The sequence below is a fragment of the Myotis lucifugus genome, unplaced genomic scaffold, assembly GCF_000147115.1.
Source record: "Myotis lucifugus unplaced genomic scaffold, Myoluc2.0 scaffold_19, whole genome shotgun sequence".
NCBI lineage: Eukaryota > Metazoa > Chordata > Mammalia > Chiroptera > Vespertilionidae > Myotis > Myotis lucifugus.
This window is the reverse complement of record NW_005871067.1, coordinates 2,854,223-2,877,415: the sequence shown is the minus strand read 5'-3', so window position 1 is coordinate 2,877,415 and position 23,193 is coordinate 2,854,223. Positions and strand designations below refer to the sequence as shown.

The 23,193-nt window shown below is 39.5% G+C and overlaps 1 protein-coding gene across 2 annotated transcripts in view; it reads right to left on the bottom strand.

The window, feature by feature from the left end:
• Nucleotides 1-16,201: 16,201 nt before the first annotated feature.
• The window catches only part of FRY (FRY microtubule binding protein), a 572,796-nt gene continuing 565,804 nt past the window's right edge, over nucleotides 16,202-23,193 (bottom strand). For both annotated transcript variants that reach the window (XM_023751126.1, XM_006085476.3), the window contains one exon: nucleotides 16,202-18,051. In XM_023751126.1, coding sequence (XP_023606894.1) covers nucleotides 17,793-18,051 — 259 coding nt within the window. In that variant the 3' untranslated portion in view covers nucleotides 16,202-17,792. The remainder of the gene's footprint in view (nucleotides 18,052-23,193) is intronic.

Below are 23,193 nucleotides of genomic sequence, written 5' to 3'. Positions count from 1 at the left end.
CCCCTTTTTTAAAAGGATGGAGCACTTAGAATATGAACTAGTTAAAGACAGGTTTATAAATTTGAGGGTGAGGAGAAGACCATCTGGTTTGTTTTATTTACTGAATGAATTATGAAGCAAAGTCATTAGCTGAGGCAGGTAGAAAGGGAAAGGGGTGGGAGGCTGAGGAGGGAGAGCAAGGTGTGAAATAATTGTCTCAGGTCCTGGGAATTTGAAATGATCAGGGAGGTGTAATTGTATTTGTAATTGTAATTGTCTGATAGCATTGAGAGCTCCTTTTGAAACTCTGTGCTGTTTGAGATATGCCTGGTTATAGTTGTTTTCCTGTAGTGTCTCACTCAAGCAATTGTGGTACAGGTGTGGACAGGGGAGATCTGTCTTTGTGAGTATCAGCCAGGGAGTGATTACAATCCATGGAATTTATTTTAGGTTAAATATTTTTCTCTTTAAATTTACTCAGGTAACAGTGACTAATATCGTTACATAAATTTCAGGCATACAACTTTATGACATTGTATACTCTAATAGGTACTCACACCACAAAGTCTAATTTCCTTATGTTATTATATTTTGACCCCCTTTACCTTCTATGTCCTCCCCCCACACTATTTCCCCTCTGGTGACCACCATTCTGTTGTCTATATCTATGCATTTGTCTTTATGTTTTGTTTGTTCCTTTTTGTTTTACATGCCATATTATTTTCTATCTGACTTACTTCACATAGCATGCTTTCTCTAGATCCATCCATGTTGTCGCAAATGGAAATATTTCACCTTTTGTGTGTGTGTGTGTGTGTGTGTGTGTGTGAGCTAAGTAGTATTCCCATTGTATATATGCACCACATCATCTTTATATAGTCATCCATTGAAGGACATTTAGGTTATTTTTTGTCCACTCTGATTTTCATTTTCTTCCTTCTACTGACTATGAGCTTTGTTTGTTATTTTTCTATATCGGTAAAGTGTAATGTTAGATTGTTTATTTGGGGTTTTCTTGTTTCTTGAGGTAGGCTTGTAACACTATATATTTCCCTCTTAGTACTGATTTTGATGCATCCCCCAAATTTTGGTATGTCATGTTTTCATTTTCATTTGTGTCTAGTTTTTTTTTCATTTGTATCTATGTATGTTTTGATCTCTTCTTTCATTTCTTCTTTGACTAAATGGTTGTTCAGTAGCATGTTATTTAATCTCCAGATATTTATTTTTCCTCTTTCTTGTTATAGTAAATTTCTACTTTCATATTGTTGTGATTGGAAAACATGCTTGGTATGATATTCAGTCTTTTTAAAATTTAAATTCTTTATCATTTAAAGTATTACATAAGTCTCCTTCCCCCCCCCCCCCCCCATTGACCACTCCCTGGCCACCTCCACCCCCAAGCACATGCCCTCCCCCGCCCCCCCTGTCCTTTGGTTGATTACTTACCCCTTCACCCCCTGCCTTCCCTCATAGGTTGGATAGTCTGTTTGATGCTTCTATGACTCTGGTTCTATTTTTGTTCAACAGTTTATGCTGTTCATTATATTCCACAAATGAGTGAGATCATGTGAGACTTATCTTTCTCTGACTGGTTTATTTCGCTTAGCATAATGCTCTCCAGGTCATCCATGCAGTTGCAAATGGTAAGAATTCCTTTTTTTTTTTTTTTTTTACACAACAGCATAGTATTCCATTGTGTAGATGTACCACAGTTTTCTAATCCACTCATCTGCTGATGGGCACTTAGGCTATTTCTAAATCTTAGCTATTGTAAATTGTGCTGCTATGAACATAGGGATGCATATATCCTTTCTGATTGGTGTTTCTGGTTTCTTGGGATATATTCCTAGAAGTGGGATTATGGGTCAAATGGAAGTTCCATTTTTAGTTTTTGAGGAAACGCCAGCACTTGTCATTTGTTGATTTGTTGATGATAGCCATTCTGACAGGTGTGAGATGGTACCTCATTGTCGTTTTGATTTGCATCTCTCGGATGATTAGTGACTTTGAGCATGTTTTCATATGTCTCCTGGCCTTCTGCATATCCTCTTTCAAAAGTGTTTATTTAGGTCCTTTGCCCATTTTTTAATTGGATTGTTTATCTTCCTTTTGTTAAGTTGTATGAGTTCCTATAGATTTTGGAGATTAAACCCTTATGGGAGATAACATGGGCAAACATATTCTCCCATGCAGTGGGCTTTCTTGTTGTTTTGTTGATGGTTTCTTTTGCTGTGAAGAAGCTTTTTATTTTGATGAAGTCCCATTTATTTATTTTCTCCTTAGTTTCCATTGCCCTAGGAGCTGTATCAGTAAAGATATTGCTACGACAGATGTCTGCTATTTTGTGCCTACGGCTTCTTCTATGATTTTTATGGTTTCCCATCTTATGTTTAAGTCCTTTATCCATTTTGAGTTTATTTTTGTGTATGGTGTAAGTTGGTGGTCTAGTTTCATTTTTTTTGCATGTATTTGTCCAATTTTCCCAAGGCGATTTATTGAAGAGACTGTCTTGACTCTATTGTATGCTCTTGCCTCCTTTGTCAAATATTGAGTATAATGGGTTGGGCCGATTTCTGGGTTCTCTATTCTGTTCCATTGGTCTATATGTCTGTTCTTGTGCCAGTACCAGACAGTTTTCAGAACTGTAGTTTTGTAGTATAGCTTGATATCTGGTATTGTGATCCCTCCAACTTTGTTCTTCTTTCTCGAGATTGCTGCAGTTATTTGGGGTCTTTTTTAAATTCCAGATGAATTTTTGTTTGTTCTAGCTCTTTGAAATATGCCATTGGTATTTTAATGGGGATTGAATCTATAGATTGCTTTGGGTAGTATGGACATTTTAATGATGTTGATTTTACCAATCCATGAACACGGGATGTTCTTCCATCTGCTTATATCTTCCCCTGTCTCTTTTATCAGCATTCTGTAATTTTCTGAATACAGGTCCTTTACCTCCTTGGTTAAATTTATCCTTAGGTATCTAAATTTTTTGGTTTCAATGGTAAATGGGATTGTGTTTTTAATTTCTCTTTCTGTGAGTTCATTATGGGTGTAGAAAAAAGCCATAGTTTTTGGGTGTTAATTTTGTATCCTGCTACATTACCAAATTCATTTATTAATTCTAGTAGTTTTTTGATGGAGTCTTTAGGGGTTTCTATGTACAATATAATGTCATCTGCAAATAATGACAGTTTTACTTCTTCTTTTCCAATTTGGATGCCTTTTATTTCTTCTTCTTGTCTGATCACTATGGCTAGCACATCCAGTATTATGTTGAACAGGAGTGGTGAAAGTGGGCATCCCTGTCTTGTTCCTGTTCTTAGGGGAAATGGCTTTAGCTTTTGCCCATTGAGTATGATGTTGGATGTAGGTTTGTCATATAAGGCTTTTATTATGTTGAGGTATGATCACTCAATTCTCACTTTGCTGAGAATATTTATCAGGAAAGGGTGTTGGATTTTGTCAAATGCCTTTTCTGCATCAATTGATATGATTATGTGATTTTTGTCTCTCAATTTGTTTATGTGATGTATCATGTTTATTGATTTGCAGATATTGTACCATCCTTGCATTCCTGGAATAAATCCCACTTGGTCATGGTGTATATGATCTTTCTAATGTGATGCTGAATCCGATTTGCTAGAATTTTTATTTTTATTTTTTATTTTTTATTTTTTTTATTCTTTTTTAAAAAAATATTATAATAAGTATTACAAACGGTATTACATATGTGTCCTCCCCCCCCGCCCTTGACAATCCCCTGCCCTCCCTTACCACCCAGTGTCTTATGTCCATTAGTTATGCTTATATGCATGCATACAAGTCCTTCAGTTGATCTCTTACTCCCCTCCCTTCTGCCCCCCAACCCTCTCTGGCCTTCCCACTGCAGTTTGACAATCAGTTTGAGGCAGCTCTGCCTCTGTATCTATTATTGTTCAAAAGTTTGTAATGGTCTTTATTATCCATGAATGAGTGAGATCATGTGGTATTTTTCCTTCATTGACTGGCTTATTTCACTTAGCATAATGCTCTCCAGTTCCATCCATGCTGTTGCAAATGGTAAGAGATCCTTCTTTTTTACAGCAGCATAGTATTCCATCGTGTAGATGTACCACAGTTTTCTAATCCATTCATCTACTGATGGGCACTTAGGCTGTTTCCAGATCTTAGCTATGGTGAATTGTGCTGCTATGAACATATGGGTGCACATATCCTTTCTGATTGGTGTTTCTAGTTTCTTGGGATATATTCCTAGAAGTGGGATCACAGGGTCAAATGGGAGTTCCATTTCCAGCTTTTTGAGGAAACTCCATACTGTCTTCCATAGTGGCTGCACCAGTCTGCATTCCCACCAGCAGTGCACAAGTGTTCCTTTTTCTCCACATCCTCTCCAGCACTTGTCGTTTGTTGATTTGTTGATGATAGCCATTCTGACAGGTGTGAGATGGTACCTCATTGTTGTTTTGATTTGCATCTCTCGGATGATTAGCGACTTTGAGCATGTTTTCATATGTCTCTTGGCTTTCTGAATGTCCTCTTTTGAAAGGTGTATATTTAGATCCTTTGCCCATTTTTTGATTGGATTGTTTATCTTCTTTTTGTTAAGTTGTATGAGTTCCCTATAAATTTTGGAGATTAAGCCCTTATCAGATATGATGTTGGCAAATATGTTTTCCCACGCAGTGGGTTTTCTTGTTGTTTTGTTGATGGTTTCTTTTGCTGTGCAGAAGCTTTTTATTTTGATGTAGTCCCATTTGTTCATTTTCTCTTTAGTTTCAACTGCCCTAGGAGCTGTATCAGTGAAGAAATTGCTTTGGCATATGTCTGAGATTTTGTTGCCTTTGGATTCTTCTAGAATTTTTATGGTTTCCTGTCGTACATTTAAGTCCTTTATCCATTTTGAGTTTATTCTTGTGTATGGTGTAAGTTGGTGGTCTAGTTTCATTTTCTTGCATATATCTGTCCAATTTTCCCAACACCATTTATTGAAGAGACTATCTTGGCTCCATTGTATGTTCTTGCCTCCTTTGTCAAATATTAATTGAGCATATTGGTTCGGGCTAATTTCTGGACTCGCTATTCTATTCCACTGATCTATATGTCTGTTCTTGTGCCAGTACCAGGCAGTTTTGAGAACAGTGGCTTTGTAATACAGCTTGATATCTGGCATTGAGATTCCACCTACTTTGTTCTTTCTCAGGATCACTGCAGCTATTCGGGGTCTTTTTTATTCCAGATGAATTTTTGGAGAGTTCGTTCTAGATCTTTGAAGTAGGCCATTGGTATTTTAATGGGAAGTGCGTTGAATTTATAGATTGCTTTGGGTAGTATGGACATTTTAATGATGTTGATTCTACCAATGCAAGAACATGGTATGTTCTTCCATCTCTTTATGTCTTCCTCTATCTCTTTTTTCAACGTCCTGTAGTTTTCTGAGTAGAGGTCTTTTACCTCTTTAGTTAAGTTTATTCCTAGGTATATTAATTTTTTTGGTGCGATGGTAAATGGGATTGTTTTTATAATCTCTCTTTCTGCAAGTTCACTATTGGTGTATAGAAATGCCTCAGATTTCTTGGGGTTAATTTTGTATCCTGCTACATTGCCAAATTCATGTATTAAGTCTAGTAGTTTTTTGATGGAGTCTCTAGGGTTTTGTATGTATAATATCATGTCGTCTGCAAATAAGGACAGTTTTACTTTCTCTTTTCCAATTTGGATGCCTTTTATTTCTTCTTCTTGTCTAATTGCAATGGCTAATACTTCCAGGACTATGTTGAACAGGAGTGGTGAGAGTGGGCATCCCTGTCTTGTTCCTGTTCTTAGGGGAAATGGTGTTAGTTTTTGTCCATTGAGTATGATGTTGGCTGTGGGCCTGTCATATATGGCTTTTATTATGTTGAGGTATGATCCTTCTATTCCCACCTTGCTGAGAGTTTTTATCAAGAATGGGTGTTGGATTTTGTCGAATGCTTTTTCTGCATCAATTGATATGACCATGTGGTTTTTTTCTTTCAATTTGTTTATGTGATGTATTACGTTTATTGATTTACGGATGTTGTACCATCCTTGCATTCCTGGGATAAATCCTACTTGGTCATGGTGTATGATCCTTCTGATGTACTGCTGGATCCGATTTGCTAAGATTTTGTTGAGGATTTTGGCATCTATGTTCATGAGGGATATTGGCCTGTAATTCTCTTTCATTGTGTTGTCTTTACCTGGTTTTGGTATTAGGGTGATGCTGGCTTCATAGAATGAGCTTGGAAGTGTTCCTTCCTCTTGAATTTTTTGTAGTAGTCTGAGGAGGATAGGTTTTAGTTCTTCCTTGAAAGTTTGGTAAAACTCCCCTGAGAAGCCATCTGGTCCTGGGCTTTTGTTTGCTGGGAGCTTTTTGATGACTGCTTCAATTTCTTCCATAGTTATTGGCCCATTGAGATTTTTAGATTCTTCCTGATTGAGTTTTGGAATGTTGTATTTTTCTAGGAATTTGTCCATTTCCTTCAGGTTGTCTAGTTTTTTGGAGTAGAGTTGTCTGTAGTATTGTTTAACAATCATTTGTATTTCTGTGGGGTCTGTTGTTATTTCGCCTCTATCGTTTCTGAGTTGGTTTATTTGGGACCTCTCTCTTTGCTTCTTGGTGAGCCTGGCTAGAGGTTTGTCAATCTTGTTTATCCTTTCAAAGAACCAGCTCTTGGTTTCATTGATTTTCTGTATTGTTTTTTTGGTCTCTATGTCATTTATTTCTGCTCTAATCTTTATTATCTCCTTCCTTCTGCTCACTCTGGGGTTTTCTTGTTGCTCTCTTTCTAATTCTTTGAGTTGAAGAGTTAGATGATTTACTACCATTTTTTCTTGTTTTTTGAGATAGGCCTGCAGAGCTATAAACTTCCCTCTCAGGACTGCTTTCATTGTGTCCCAGAGGTTTTGGATTGTTGTGTTTTCATTGTCATTAGTGTCCAGGATGTTTTTAATTTCTTCTTTGATGTCATTGGTAACCCAATCAATATTTAATAACATGCTATTCAGCTTCCAAGTGTTTGAGTATTTTGGGTTGTTTTTATTGTAGTTTATTTCTAACATTATGCCATCGTGGTCTGAGAAGAAGCTTTTTATGATTTCAATCTTCTTGAATTTGTGGAGACTTTGCTTGTGACCCAATATGTGGTCTATTTTTGAATATGTCCCATGAGCACCTGAGAGGACTGTATATTCCATGGCTTTGGGGTGAAGTGTTCTGAAGATGTCAATTAAGTCCATCTGATCTAGTGAGTCATTTAGGATTGCTATTTCTTTGCTCATTGTTTGTCTAGAGGACTTATCCAGTGATGTCAGTGGTGTATTAAAGTCCCCTACTATGATTATATTGTTGTCGATCTCTCCTTTGATATCTTCCAGGAGTTTTTTTTATGAATTTGGGTGCTCCTGCATTGGGTGCATATATGTTTACCAGGGTTATATCTTCTTGTTGTATTGATCTCTTTAGTATTATGAAGTGGCCTTCCTTATCTTTTGTTATGGCCTTCACTTTGAGATGTATTTTGTCCAATATAAGTATTGCTACCCCAGCTTTCTTTTCCTTTCCATTTGCATGAAAGATATTTTTCCATCCCTTCACTTTCAGTCTGTGTGAGTCCCTTCTAATGAGGTGGGTCTCTTGTAGACAGCAGATGTATGGGTCATGTTTTTTTATCCATTCAGCCACTCGATGTCTTTTGGTTGGAGCATTTAGTCCGTTTGCATTTAAAGTTATTATTGAAAGGTACTTGTTTGTAGCCATTTCTTTTTTTGTGTGTGGCTGTTTTCTTTCTGAGCTTGTTATTTCTTCTTTTTACACCAGTCCCTTTAGCATTTCTTGCATGGCTGGCTTGGTGGTGATAAACTCCCTTAGCCTTTTTTTTTTGTCTGTGAAGCTTCTTATTTCCCCTTCAATTTTGAATGATAGCCTTGCTGGATAGAGTATTCTTGGATTCAGTCCTTTGCTTTGCATCACTTTGTAAATTTCCGTCCATTCTTTTCTGGCCTGATGTGTTTCTGTTGAGAAATCATTTAATAATCTAATGGGAGATCCCTTGTATGTAACTTTCCGTCTCTCTCTTGCAGCCTGTAAGATTCTCTCTTTGTCCTGAACATTTGCCATGGTAATTATGATGTGTCTTGGTGTGGGTCTTTTCGGGTTCACCTTGTTTGGGACTCTCTGGGCTTGTGTGACTTTTTTCTTCCCCACCTCAGGGAAGTTTTCTGATATTATTTCTTCGAATAGGTTTTCTAATCCATGTTCATCTTTCTGTTGTTCTGGCACCCCTATTATTCGTATGTTGTTTCGTTTCATGTTGTCCCAAAGCTCCCTTAGGCTCTCCTCCTGTCTTTTAATTTTTTTCTCCAATTGCAGTACAGTTTGAGTGTGTTTTGCTTCCTTGTCTTCTAATTCACTAATTCAGTCCTCCGCTTCTCCCAGTCTACTGTTGATACTTTCAATGGTGTTTTTTATTGCAGCTATGTCGCTCTTCATTTCTTCTTGGGACTTACTTAAGTTGTTGATTTTTTCATCTGTTTCTTCTAGCTTCTTGCACATCCGGTGCATGTACTCTAGGACCCTTATTCTGAATTCTTTTTCCGTCATGTTGCATGCCTCTGTCTCACTTAGCTGCTTTTCTGGCGAGTCCTCATTTTCTTTCCTTTGGGGGTTTCTTTGTCTACCCATGTTTGATCTCACTGACATATCTAGTTGTTGAGTCATTCAGTGGCTGCTCCCTGGGTGGCAGTGGCTCCTCGGGCTGTGGTTGCTCCTTGGGCGGTTGTGTTAGCAGCAGCTCCTCCGTTGATAGCAGGGCCTCTGGTGGGTGCTGTTCACAGCTGTGGTGGCTCTTCTGGCTGGTGGAGGGAGGCTTCACACACAGTAACTGTTCCCCAGACAGAGCGTGTGGTGATCAGGAGGCCGCTGTTGCTTGAATCTGCTGCGTTGATTTAAAGGCACAAAATACAACACAACAAGGCACAATGTACCAGGCACTGAACATGAATGTATTTACGATATTACTAATCCCAAATAAAGGTGGCCACCCGAGCTAAGAGAGTTAGGAGATAAGGAAGAAAGAAGAGAAAAAGGTAGAAGAGAAAAAAGAAAGAAAGAAAAAAAGAAAAAAAAAGGAGTGCAAAAATGAAATTGGAAAAAGGGAGGGAAAAAAAGAAGAGGAAAAAAAGAAAAAAAAAGTAAGAGAGAAAAGAGAATGAAGTATAAGAGGGGAAGAGACTGTTTATATGAGGAGAAAACTCCTATAGAACCACCACTAATACCAACAAATTACAGCAACAGATTCCTGGAGATGAATACAAACTACAAACAACCAATAATATCAAGCAATGCAAGGGAAAACAGAAGCACAGAAATAACCGGGGTGGGGGGCAGAAAAATAAAAAGAATAAGCAGACTAACCTCACAAACAATCCTAAAAAAACCCCCAATATACTCGTCATCCAAGCAAACAACAATAAAACAATAGAGAGAGAAAAGAAGAAGAAGAAGAAAAAAATTTGGATAGTGAAGGAAGATAAGGGAAAGGTGTATAAGGATTTAGAGCAGGGGATTGGACATAGGATATATAAGTAGGGTGAAATTTTGACAGGGGGTAAAAAGAATAGGGAAAATCTAAAGCTGGAGTAGGGTAAGAGAAACAGGACAACAAAAGGGAAAAAGTGGGGAAGAGGGTTTAGCACAGAGGCAAATTGAGGTAGAGAAAAATGTTGCTAAAGGAACAATGAAAATAGAATGGAGAACATTAGTCCCAAAATAAAATAAAGACAAAATAAAACAACACTTTAAAAAATGGTAAAATGGTAGCGGTAATAATACTAGTTAAAAATAAAAATGTAGTAGTTGAAAGGGTAAAATCAGGTAATGGGGAAAAAAAAAGAAAAAAATGTTTTCTTAGTTAAAAGGTGAAAAAGTAATTAAAAAAAATAAAAATAAAAATGTGCAGTAATGCAGGTGCTTCAGATCTTCTACTCTTCTTTTTGGCACGCCTGGAATTCAGGAGAATGTTGAATTTCCCTCTGATACACTGTTCCTCCGTGTTGTAAGCCACAGTCCTGATTTTAAGGCAGGCTGTATTGGTTCCCCTTACTGCCTTATCTGTATTTACAGAAGAGTCAGTTCGTGGCTCTGCCTCTGGGTGGCAGTGTGTCTGGATTGACCTCCGAGGCTGTAAGTCCTCTCTGACCAGGAGTTCTCTATTGTACCTGAACCAGCTCCGCCCAGAGCTGGCTCCCCAGGCGCCACTCCCAGCTCTGTTTCCCAGGCTCCCCAAAAACAATCTTTCCCTACAAGCTCCGCTAGCGACCCCAACTGGGCAATCACATGCACTGGGATCAACAATCAAACTCACAGATTTAAGAGGAAGTGTGTAAACAATAGCCTGGGAAGCTGTGTGAACTCGCAGGGCTCCACCTTCCAGAACTGCGCGGAGTCTCTGCGAGTGCTCTGGCCCCTGGCAACAAGTAGCCGGCCACCTGGGAGAATCTGAGGTTGCCCCTTTGCATCCAGTCCAACTATGGGCTTATTTATAGTGTTACCTTCTGCCAGCAGCCCTGCGGGAGCCCTCCCCACTTGCGGTTCACGCTGGCCTCTATGGGCGCGGATTTGGGGGGGCGCAGATTTCCCCCCGCACACGCGCGCGCGTTCCTCGCTCCAACCTGAATTGCAAACCGCACCTTTGGGGGAAGTCTAACCTTTCCGTGGAGGGAAGCGGGTCTCCTCTGAGTTCATGTAGTCGCGCTGCTTGAGAGCGGTTGCCTCCGGGTTAGTAGCCGATCTCTGGATGCGGATAACAGCTACTCAAGATGGCACGGTCTCGCTGCTGAGCTGGTGCCCAGGGGGAGGTTTCAGCCTCAATCTCTAACCATCCCCATTTTCTAGGAGTTCTCTGTCTTTCCTGGCTGCAGACTGTCTCTCAGCTGAATCTCCTCTGCTTGTTCGGGCTGTATGTTAACCGTTTCAGCTGCTCGCCCTTATCTGCTCCGGGACAAAGCACCAACACGTCCGTCTAAGACTCCGCCATTTTTGAGTCTACTGTGTCCTGTTTCTTTGTCTCGGCATTTTTTATGCTTCGCTGTGTCGATAGAGTGCCTTTCTGTGCTAAGTGTCCCAATTACCTGAGGTAGACACTCTTGGTGCACCCCCTTGTGGGCTTTGTGCACAGTCTTGTTGTAATTAAGCCTTGATTGTTGTAGTTATCACTGGGAGGAATTGACCTCCAGGCCAATTGGCTGTGAGAATCAGCTGTGTCTGCAGTGGGAGAACTTCTGTGCTGGAGACACCCCTCTGGGGCTAGACTTGCTTCGATGGGGCTTTGGTGCTCACTGAGTCTGCCCCCTGAGTGTGTCTTTTATGGTTCCAAGGAGCTTCAAACTGGATGGTCCCACTCTGACCTCTGGGCTTCCTGGCTCCTGGATCTCTAGGGAGGTGCTAATCTAGCCTTTGCCTGCGGCTATCCAGCAAAAGTCTCCCTGCAGGGCTTGGGTGGGCGGGTCCCACGGGATCAACAGGGCGGGCTAGCAGTTATGGCTGCTCTCAGTCTTGCCCTCAGAGGCTCTGCTTCTCAGTGTCCCAGTAATCGCTGCAAGCCCCTTGGAGAGAAAGCTGCCCTAGCGTTCTGACCGATGCCAGACAGTCCCGCTTCTCCCGTATGAGTCTGGGTCCCTAGAGACTCGCCAGGAACTGGAGCTCAGAGCCTGAGACTCCCTCCCGATTGAAAACGACAACCGCGCCCTCAGCCGCCAGCCTGCTCCGCATGCACCTTCGCACCTTAGTATTTCACCTCCGCACTGCGCCTCCTCTGAGTCTCGGTATGCTTTTCTCTTTCCTTCTAGTTGTAGAATTTCCACTCAGCCAGCCTTCCTGTGGTTCTGGACGATGTCCGTTCCGTCTTTTAGTTGTATTTTTGAAGTGGTTGTGCGAGGCAGCAATCTCCGGTGTTTACCTATGCCGCCATCTTGGTTTCTCCTGCTATGTCTCCCATTCTTGATAGGGTGCCTTTATGTAGTAGGTGACCTGTAGGGCTCAGTGGTGAATTTTCTCTGATTACCTGAGATAGGTGTTCCAGGCATGTCCCTTGTGTGGTTTATGTGAGCCCTCTTGTTGTGGTTTAGTCATGATTTCTGTTGGCCCATTTGTGGGTCAGATTGGCCCTCTGTGAGGATTGACTTCAACAGTAGTGCATGAGCTTCTGTGAGGGGGGTCACTCTACAAAGCAGATCCCTCTTCAGGCTCTGGTGCCTGCTGAGATCTCCTTGTGGGTGCGTTCCTTGTGGAGCTAATCAGGTTGGGCTCTGATGTGGTTTGAAGCCTGCCACTAGGTGTGTTGGTTCTGGGGCCTTTTGGGAAGGACTCCAGTGCAGATCATGTCAGGTGCTGCCTATGATTGGCCCTGGGCTTCCTGTTAGGAGCTACAAAGTGACCCACAGTTTGTGACTGCCTCTGCTAGTCCTGGATGTGTGTGGGAGGGGCCAACCTGCACACCAAGGTTAGCTTCCATCAGCATCGAGCCTGGTGGCAGGTCAACAAAAGGCACCCTGAAATTTGCCTCTACCTGCTGGCTGCCTGTTAGGCTCAGTCACTGAAAGAACTTCCTGGTGGTGTTCTCAAGTTGTGTGAGATAGGTTCTCATTGAATCACCAAGTAGGGGTGAGTGGTGTTCATCAGGTTGATAGAGATTCAAACTTGGTGCCAGTGCTGGGTCTGAGGTCACTCAGCGAAAGTCTCAGGGTACACCAAGGCCCCCTGCTACCCTGGGTCCTGTGGGTTTTTGTGGTGTGATGTGGTCCCTGGATGTCATTTGCTGTGAGTATCATCTTTTCACCCATTCACTTTGAGCCTGTCTCTGGTCTGAGATGATTCTCCTTCAGGCAGCATATGGTTAGGTCTTATTTTTTAATCCACCTTGCTACTGTGAGCCTTTTGATATGTGAGTTCACTCCATTTACATTTAAGGTAATTATTGATTTACTGGAGGCCCGGTGCACAAATTCCTGCACGGGTGGGCCCCTATGGGTGGCCTGCAGGAATCTGGCTGAAACCGGCAGTCCAACACCGCCTGCAGCTCCTACTTGTCTCTCCTGCTCATCCCAGCCCCGCTGTGCCTGCCGCGGGTCACGCCCAATCAGTCTCAATCAGGAAAGGCTCTTGCTGCCACAGCAGCGCTCGCCAGCCATGAGCCCTGTGTCTGGCACCCTCCCGAGGGAAGTGGCCTACAGGATTGGGCTGAAACGGACCCTCTGACATCCCGTGAGAGGTCCCAGATTGTGAGAGGGTGCAGGTTAGGCGGAGGGATCCCACCCATGCACAATTGGGCTGGGGAGGGACTGTGGGAAGGCTCCAGGGCATGTCTGGCCCATCTCGCTCAGTCCCAATTGGCCAGACCCCAGCAGCAAGCTAACCTACCGGTTGGAGCATCTACCCCCTGGTGGTCAGTGCACATCATAGCAAGCAGTTGAGCAACCTTAGCTCAACCATATTACGCTTTGATTGGTTGAACAGTCGACCGGTCACCAGATGACCGGACATTTAGCATATTAGGCTTTTATTATATAGGATGAGGACTTACTGCAGTCATTTTATATTTTTAAAATTTTCTAATTATATACCCATTAGTTTGGTGGTTTTCTATGATTTTCCCCATTTCTTTACTTTTTAAATGTTCCCTATTTCAGCTCTGTGTTTTTGTTTTGTGGTAGCCATTAGGTTTATGTAAAATAATGTTTCATATATAGAATAATCATTTTTCTCATCGTATCTTATCTTCATCTGTACAAGTTCAGTCATTTTCTTCCTTTCTTTGTTTTTGTTGTCACAAATTATTTCCATTCATCTTGTACATTTATTACCAATTTTCAGTAGTCACAGTTATTTTTAATGCTTTATTTCCCTCTTGTTATAATTTTAATATTCTGTTTTGAAGTAGTTTTAAGTTCCTGCTTCTGTATGCTAGTCACCTTATTCAAAGATTTGTATATTTTTGGATTTTTGTTTCTGTTAGAACTCCTTTACTATTTCTTTTAATGCAGGTCTTCTGGTGGTAAATTCTGTCAGCTTTTATTTGTCCGGTAAAGCCTTTATTTCTTCTTCATATCTGAAGTTCAACTTTGCTGAATATATTTGGAATATTTCCTTCTACTATTTCTTGTCTTATAATGTTTCTAGTAAGAAATCTGAGGACAATTTAATTCCATGGCTGCCTTTAGAATTCTTTGTCATTAATTTTTTACAATTTGAATAAAATGTGTTTTGGGGAAGATGTTTTTATGTCAATATAACTGTGTTGTCTTAGGTTCCTTTATTCTAAAGTCTAGTTTTTCCTATAAGCCTGGAAAATTATCAATTTTCTCTTTCTCACATACCCATTATCTTCATGTTGTTCTTTTTTTTAAAATATATTTTATTGATTTTTTACAGAGAGGAAGGGAGAGGGATAGATAGTTAGAAACATCGATGAGCGAGAAACATCGATCAGCTGCCTCCTGCACGCCCCCTACTAGGGATGTGCCTGCAGCCAAGGTACATGCCCTTGACCGGAATTGAACCTGGGACCCTTGAGTCCGCAGGCCGACGCTCTATCCACTGAGCCAAACCGGTTAGGGCTATGTTGTTCTTTTTAATAGAGTCAGATCATTCCTGTAGATTTCTTTGATTTTTTAAAACTCTTAGTTCTCTTTGTTCTTCCACTTGAATAATTTCTAGGTTTCTATCTTCAAGCCCACTAATTCTATCTTCTAGGTGGTCTGCTCTATTTCCATTGCTCTCGAATGCATTCTTCATCTCATTAATGAGTTCTTCAGCTCCAGAATTTGTTTGGTTCACTTATATAGTTTGTATTGTTGATTGTTTTCCATGACTTCATGGTTCATTTCTGGAGACTTTTAATTTTTCCTCTGCTTTCAAGTTAACTTGATTGTTTATGTTAATTGATGGATTGTTTCTTTGCCTGCAAAAGTGAGCTTTTTTTTGTTGTTGTTGTTTTGTTTAGATACTGTTTTGCTCTCAACAATTCAGCAGGTTAATAGATAGGGTACTTTCTTTTGTTTTCCAGTAGATGGTGTTATAGTATATGATTTTGTTTTATCTTAGCTGCAGTATTTATGCCTCTGGGATCATAGTGGTGCAGCATCACTTTAGTTAAGGAAAGTGCCACCTACTCACTTGGAGGTTGGGGTGTCCCTTCCATTACTGGCCCACCTTGGTTCCAGGGCACCACCACTGTGATGGAGGAATGTGACAGGTGGTGGAGAAGTAGTTTTGTAAGCTCCTAGCACTATTTCATTTTTACTAATGTTCCCTGGTTCTGCTGTGTTTTTGGAGGCACCTCTACTACCTCTACCAGGATCTGCCATGATGGGAAAGGGGGAGAGAGATGCCATTTCTTACAGGACCACTACTTCTTCCCTCTTATAATCCAGGCCATAGTATGAGGGCTGAAGCCTAATTTCTTCACTGCTACTAGCTCACCGGAGCCACAATGGGCCCCTAAGTGCATCTGAGGCCACCAGCTCTGTCCTCCCCATCTTCATATGTTTTTATGTGTGGATCTTTCAGTGTATTTGTGCATTGAGCAGGGGATCCTTCATTCAGTTTTGGATGTCTGACTTATAAATTGAAGGGGAGAAACAAAGGAGTCTCCTCACTCCCATGATGTTGATGTCAACTCATTGTCTTTTATAAAATGAAGAAAAAAGAAAAAAATCCCCACTACTTTTATGACTAGATTATAATGTACTATTGAAACAGTCTTTTAAAAAGAGTAACCCTCATGGGGTTCTTTGCTGGGTAAAAGGGCATGGTGGGAAATTCAATCATGACTAGTCAATCCTTTCTATTGTGGGTCCCAACAGAACTCTGAGAGTTGGATAGTGTGGATATCCACAGAAATCTCTTCTTTTATGAAATATTTTTCAGAAAGAATATGATTCAGTTGTTTTCTACAAATTGTGGTAAATCATCTTTCAGGTATATTAAAAAAATAAATCGGCAGAATATGCTAATAGTTGTACCTTTGGTAACAACAACAACAACAACAACAACAAAATCCTGGGTTAGACTCCCTACAGCAGGATATTTCTAGAAAATTACTATTTATGCCTCAGTTGTAAGGGAAGCAGGGGATGTTTGTTAGTCTAATAAATATGAATCGGAAGACAGTAGAAATTAGATCATTATTTATTTCTCTGTCCCTGTATTACAAGTGTGGTGGAAAATAGATGGGTATTGGTGACAGAATTAAAATTCCTACTATTTTTCCTGTTCATTATAGAGTCTGTTTAAAAATTTTAAAGGTGACAACCTAATGAATGATAGTCTGTAGATAACTGGAACTCTCTTCTGATTTCTCTCTTTTATTGATTACAGAGAGAGCTGGTTGAAAGTCAGGCTCTGTTTTGTGTCCATTTCCAAAGAGGTCATAAATACCCCCTGCTTCCCAAGGCCACTGTGTTTGCTGAACAACCCCAATGGCTGCCATTTATGAAACACATACATGGTGCCCCTTGGGGCTACCACTGTGGCAACCCACATCTAAAACTGTAAAGTGTGTTAAAGGAAAAAATCTTCATTAATCAGAAATAAAGTTCATGGTCAATATGTGTTTTGCATTTTCTATTTTTTTAGTCTAAAAGTAGTTCTGAACAGAATACCAACCAAAATTACATCACAAAAACTTTAAATGTATTTATAGAGCAAATAAGTTACATAGATAAACTTTGAATATGTTTCTGATGTGCAACAGGTTTACATGCACATATCTAACACTTGACAGCATTAAGTTTAAGGAAGAAAACTTAAGAATGGCCCTTTAGATAAATATTACAAATAAAGTATGACATTTCTTAAGGAACAAAGTGATAACTCATATTTTACCTTTATAATTCTACTTCTGGCTATCCAAATAGATATTAAAATATGCATGCATGACAGGTGAAAAAGACTTGGGATTTATCATGTGAATGTTTTTAACTCTCTTCTACAAAATGGCAAAGTTGGTTAAAATTAACACTCATCCATCTGTAGTATAAATATGCTCATAAAAGCAACCTTTTAGTAAAAAGCAGCCAAGATCCATAAAAAAAGGTTTATCTGGACAATTTTTGGTAATAAGGTCCTAATCACAGACCCCTGCAAAGAGATCCATGGTTTTAAGAAACAGTAGCCTAGCAACATAAGAAAGGTACTTCATAGCAGCTCTTTTAGGTATAGTAATTGTATTCAAATTACAGTGTACATTAAATTGTCCATTTACAATTCCCTTTTCACATATACAGGCTGTCAGCTTTTGACCATCTTTTAGTTTTCAATGGCCAGCTTCATTCTGCCTGTCCCATCCTCAGTTCACAAAAACAAGGAAAGAAAAGAAAAATAAACGGAAAGAATATGTACAAGTTTTATAATATTTTTTTGTGTGTGAAGGAACATTGCACTTTTGCCAATCTAAAGTAGTTTCTAGAAAGGAAGGGTATTCTTCAAGGTAGTCGACTTTGGTATGCAATAGAAGTCACTTCTTCAGTAGTGAGTTGCATTTGCTCAGTAAAATAACACATTTGTGCTACATAGCATGGCAGATGGAGTCTGTCCTCAAATGTTTTATGTTACCTTGGTTCTTAGTATTGCTACATGTTGGAAGTTCTGTCATCTCCTTTAGAAAAAGTACAACAGGTAACAAGAGGGAGAACAGTCTGACCAAGTCTTCTGAAGGCTGAAAAGATACTGAGTGATGTTACCCAAGCATGGCAGCACACCCATCTTGGGACCCATGGGTGACAGGGGGCTCCTGTCAGAGACTAGTGCCGGAAACACTGGAGTCTGGAAGAAAAGCAGTGAGGACTCGATAACTCTGGGCCCTGCGAATCATATCTCGAATCTCCATGTTCAGCTCCATCAGCTTGGTGCAGATTTCGGTCAGGCTCTGGTTAGACCCCACCAAAGCATAAGTACCTGTTTGTCCTAGAGTTTGATGACGGAAATATATATTCAGTAGTGTCTGGACCTCATCATCAGAACTGCTTCCAAAGATGTCATTGGGCCACAGACTTCTGCATTCAAAAAAAGAAGAGCACAGATTATAGGCACTATTAGTCATAAAGAGGAGAAATTATGAGTCTGTTAGTATAAGAATATTTTATTTATAAAAAAAGCTTTATTGAGATAAAATTCACACATTATACAATTCACAAATCTAAAGTTCTGAAACCATCACCATAAATTTATAATATTAAATATTATTGGCTTTTAAAAAATATATTTTATTGATTTTTTACAGAGAGGAAGGGAGAGAGATAGAGAGTTAGAAACATCCATCAGCTGCCTCCTGCACATCTCCTACTGGGGATGTGCCCGCAACCCAGGTACATGCCCTTGACCAGAATCGAACCTGGAACCTTTCAGTCCGCAGGCCGATGCTCTATCCACTGAGCGAAACCGTTTTCGGCAAATATCATTGGCTTTGATAAAAATATCTAAAGTATAAGCTTGGAATCTGATAATTTAAAAACATTTATTTGCTATATCATGATTCCAATGAATATGTGAATATATTATCAAAATATAGGGGTAAAACACCCAAAAGGATACATTCAAATATTAGATTTCAAAATTATGTTGGGGTATATACTTAATTTTTTTTAATATACTTTATTTCAACCATTTCCCATACTCCTTCTCCTTGGCAACCATCAATTTGTTATTTATATCTATGGGTCTGTTTTGTTTATTCATTTTTTTTATATTCCACATATGGTATTTGTCTTACTCTCTGACTTCTTTCACTTAGCATAATACTCTTTAGATCCATCCACGTTGTCAAAAATGGCAAGATTTCATTATTTGTTATGGTCAAGTAATATTCCATTGTATCTATGTACCATCAATTTTTTATCCACTCATCTATTGACGGGCGCTTGGATTGCTTCCATATCTTGGCTATCTATATATATAAAAGGTTAATATGAAAAGTGTACCCTAGGGAGTTTGACCGGGAGACTGGGAGTTCGATCACTCGCTATGACGTGTGCTGACCACCAGGGGGTGGTGAGGAACACGGCAGGTGACCAGCAGCAGTGGTGGGGCTCTGTGGGAGCAAGGGAAGGAGGAGGCAGGGAGGCAGGGAGGCAGGGGGAATGGCGAGGTGGCAGCGTGTGGGTGGTGAGGGGAGGGAGAGGGGAGAAGGAGAGGGGGGGAATCTGATTGGCCCTGATTGCTGGCCAGGCCTAGGGACCCTAACCATGCACAAATTTCATGCACTAAGACTCTAGTCATAAATAATGCTGCAAAGAACATAGGAGTGCATATATCTTTTTGAATTAGTGTTTTGGATTTCTTAAGTTAGATAACTAGAATTGGAATTACTGGGTCATATGATAGTTCTATTTTAATTAAGTTTAATTTTCCATCACCGTATGGTAGTTCTATTTTAATTATTTGAGGAACATCCAAATTGTTTTCCATAGTGGTTTCACCAATTGCAGTCCCACCAATAGTGTATATCCTTGCTACCACTTGTTTGTTAACTTTTTGATGACAGCCATTCTGACAGATGTGAGGTAGTATGGCATTGTGGTTTTATTTTGCATTTCTCTGGTGCTTAGTGATGTTGAACATCTTTTCATATGTCTCTTGGCCATCTGTATGTACTCTTTGGAAAAATATCTATTCAGGTCCTCTGCCCATTTTTAGATTGGATTGTTTGTTTTTTTGGTCTCAAGTTTACGTGTTCTTTATATATTTTGGATATTAACCCCTTATTGGATGTATCATTTGTGAATATCTTCTCCCATTAAGTAGGTTGCGTTTTGTTGATGATTTTCTTTGCTTGCACAATTTTTAGTTTGATGTAGTCCCATTCCCCCTCCCCTCCTTTGGTTGCTCTATACCAGTGGTTCTCAACCTTCCTAATGCCGCGACCCTTTAATACAGTTGCTCATGTTGTGGTGACCCCCAACCATAAAATTATTTTTGTTGCTACTTCATAACTGTAATTTTGCTACTGTTATGAATAGTAATGTAAATATCTGATGTGCAGGATGTATTTTCATTGTTACAAATTGAACATAATTAAAGCATAGTGATGAATCACAAAAACAATATGTAATTATATATGTGTTTTCTGACGGTCTTAGGCGACCCCTGTGAAAGGGTCTTTCGACCCCCAAAGGGGTCTCGACCCACAGGTTGAGAACCGCTGCTCTATACCAAGGAGACATATCTAGAAAGATATTACTAAGACTGATGTCAGAGAGTCTACTGCCTATGTTTTCTTCTAGGAGTTTTGTGGTTTCAGGTCTTATATTTAAGTCTTTAATTCATTTGAATTTATTTTTGCATATGGTGTAAGAAGGTGGTCTAATTTTGTTTTTTGTTTTTTGCATGTATCTGTCCAATTTTCGCAGCATCACTTATTGAAGATACTGTTCTTATCCCATTGTATATTATTGCCTCCTTTGTAATAGATTAATTGACCATATAGGCATGGGTTTATTTCTAGGTTTTCTATTACATTGATTTCTATATTTGTTTTTATTCCAGTATCATACTATTTTGATTATTGTAGTTTTGTAGTATAGTTTGAAAGTACCTCATATTTTTTTTCTTTCTCAAGGTTTCTTTGGATATTTGTGTTTTTTATAGTTCTATATAAATTTTAGGATTAGTTGTTCTAGTTCTGAGAAAAATGCTATTGCTATTTTTGCATTGAATCTGGATATTGCTTTTGGTAGTAAGGATATTTTAATAATATTAATCATTCCAATCCATTCCTTCATTTATTGGTACCCTCTTTGATTTCTTTAATATTTTATAGTTTTTCAGGATTCAGGTCTTTCACCTCTTTGATTAAATTTATTTCTAAAAATGTTATATTTTTTGATGCAATTGTAAATGAGATTGTTTTCTTAATTTCCCCTTCTGATTATTCATTATTGGTGTGTGGAAATGCAACAGATTTCTCTAAGTTGATTTTGTATCCTGCAAATTACTGAATTTATTTATTAGTTCTGATCATTTTTGGGTGGAGTCTTTAGTAGCATGTAATCTACAAATTGTGAGTTGTACTTCTTCCTTTCCAATTTTTATCCTTTTAATTTCTTTTTCTTGTCTGATTGTTGTGACTAGGACTTCGAATATTGTGTTGAATAGAAGTGGTAATAGTGGGTGTCCTTGTCTTGTTCCTGATCTTAGAAGAAAGGCTTTCAGCTTTTCACCATTGAGTATATTAGCTGTGTGTGTGTCATATAAAGCCTTTATTATCTTGAGGTATGTTCTCTCTATACACACAATGTTGAAAGTTTCTATTATAAAAGGTTGTTGACTTTTGTCAAGTGACTTTTCTGAGATGATCATATGATTTTTATCCTTTATTTTTAATGTGATGTATCACATTGATTGATTTATGAACCATCCTTGCATCCCTGGGGTAAATCTCAGTTGGTCATGGTATATAACCTTCTTACTATATTGCTGAATCCAGTTTGCTAATTCTGTTGAGAAATTTTGAATGTATGTACATCAAAGAGATGGCCTGTAATTTTCTTTTTTTTTTTGTAAGATATTTATCTGGTTTTAGTATCAGGGTAATGCTAGTTTTGTAGAATGAGTTTGGAAGTGCTCCTTCTTCATTTTTTTGAAATAGTTTAATAAGGGTAGGTATTAATTCTGCTTAAATGTTTGGTAGAAGTCACATGTCAAACCATTTGGTCTTGGATTTTTATTCATTGGCAGTGTTTTAATTAATGCTTCAATTTTATTGCTAGTAATTGGTATGTTTATATTTTCTACTTCTTGGTCCAGTCTTGGAAGGTTATATGCTTCTAGAAATTTATCCATTTCTTAATAGCTTGTCAAACTTTTGGCCTATAATTATCCTCACTATTCTTTAATGATTACTTGTATGTATTTCTGTGGTATTGTTTTTAACTTTTCTTTCATTTATGAATTTATTTATTTTACTTCTCTATCTTTCTTTCTTGATGAGTCTGGCTGCCTAGGGGCTTGTCAATTCTATTTATCCTTTCAAAGAACCAGCTTTTAGTTTCATTTATTTTTCTATTGTTTTAAAAATTTCTATTTCCTTTATTTTCACTCTAATCTTTATTATCTCTTTCCTTCTGTTTACTTTGGGTGTTGTTTGCTCCTCTTTTTCTAGTTCCTTTAAGTATAGAGTTAGATGGTTTATTTGGGATTTTTCTTGTTTCTTGAGGTTGTCCTGTATAGCTATGAACTTCCTTCTTAAAATTGCTTCTGCTGCATCTCATAGATATGGAAAATCTGTGTTTTCACTTTCATTTGTCTCAAGGCAGTTTTTCATTTCCTGTTTGATATCTTCTTTGATCCACTGGTTGTTTAGTTACCTGTTGATTAATCTCCATGTATTTTTATTCTTTCCAGTTTCCTAGTTTCATGCCAATATGGTTGGAAAATATATTTGATATAATTTCAATCTTTTTGAATTTATTGAGACTTGCTTTGGGATCTCTCCTGGATAATGTTTTGTGTGTACTTGCAAAAATGTGTATACTGAAGTGTTTTGATGTAATCTATATAATAAAAGGCTAAGCGACCATTATGGCGGAACTACCAGAATGACCCGTTGCTATGATGTGCACTGACCATCAGGGGGCAGACGCTCAACGCAGGAGCTGCCCCCTAGTGATCAGTGCGCTCACATAGGGGGAGCACTGCTCAGCCAGAAGCTGCCACAGTGGGAGCCTCTCCTGACTCTGCAGCAGCACTATCGAGTGGTAGCAGCAGGCGCAGCAGGCCGGGATGAGCGCAAGCAGCGTGACACCTGGCCCTGATTCGGGCTCCTCTCTGGCTGCCTGCTGCTTGGTGCACTTCTACATCCCCTGAGGGTCCTAAACTGTGAGAGGGCACAGGCTGGGCTGAGGAACCCCCCCCCCCTCACATGCACAAATTTCATACACCGGGCCTCTACTCTACACTAATAAAAGGGAGACATGCAAATTGACCATCCCTCCGCTACTCCCACCAGCCAATCAGGGTGAATATGCAAATTAACCCAACAAAGATGGCGGTGGCCACAGAGCTGGAGGCTTGGGTTGCCCCTTGCGACGGAGGAAGCCAAGCTTCCCACCCTCCCTGGCCGCCGCTGAAGGAGAGTGGCTGGGGGCCTGGGACACTGGGGGCGACCCAACTTCCAGCCGGCCCTGCCTCCGCTCAAGTTG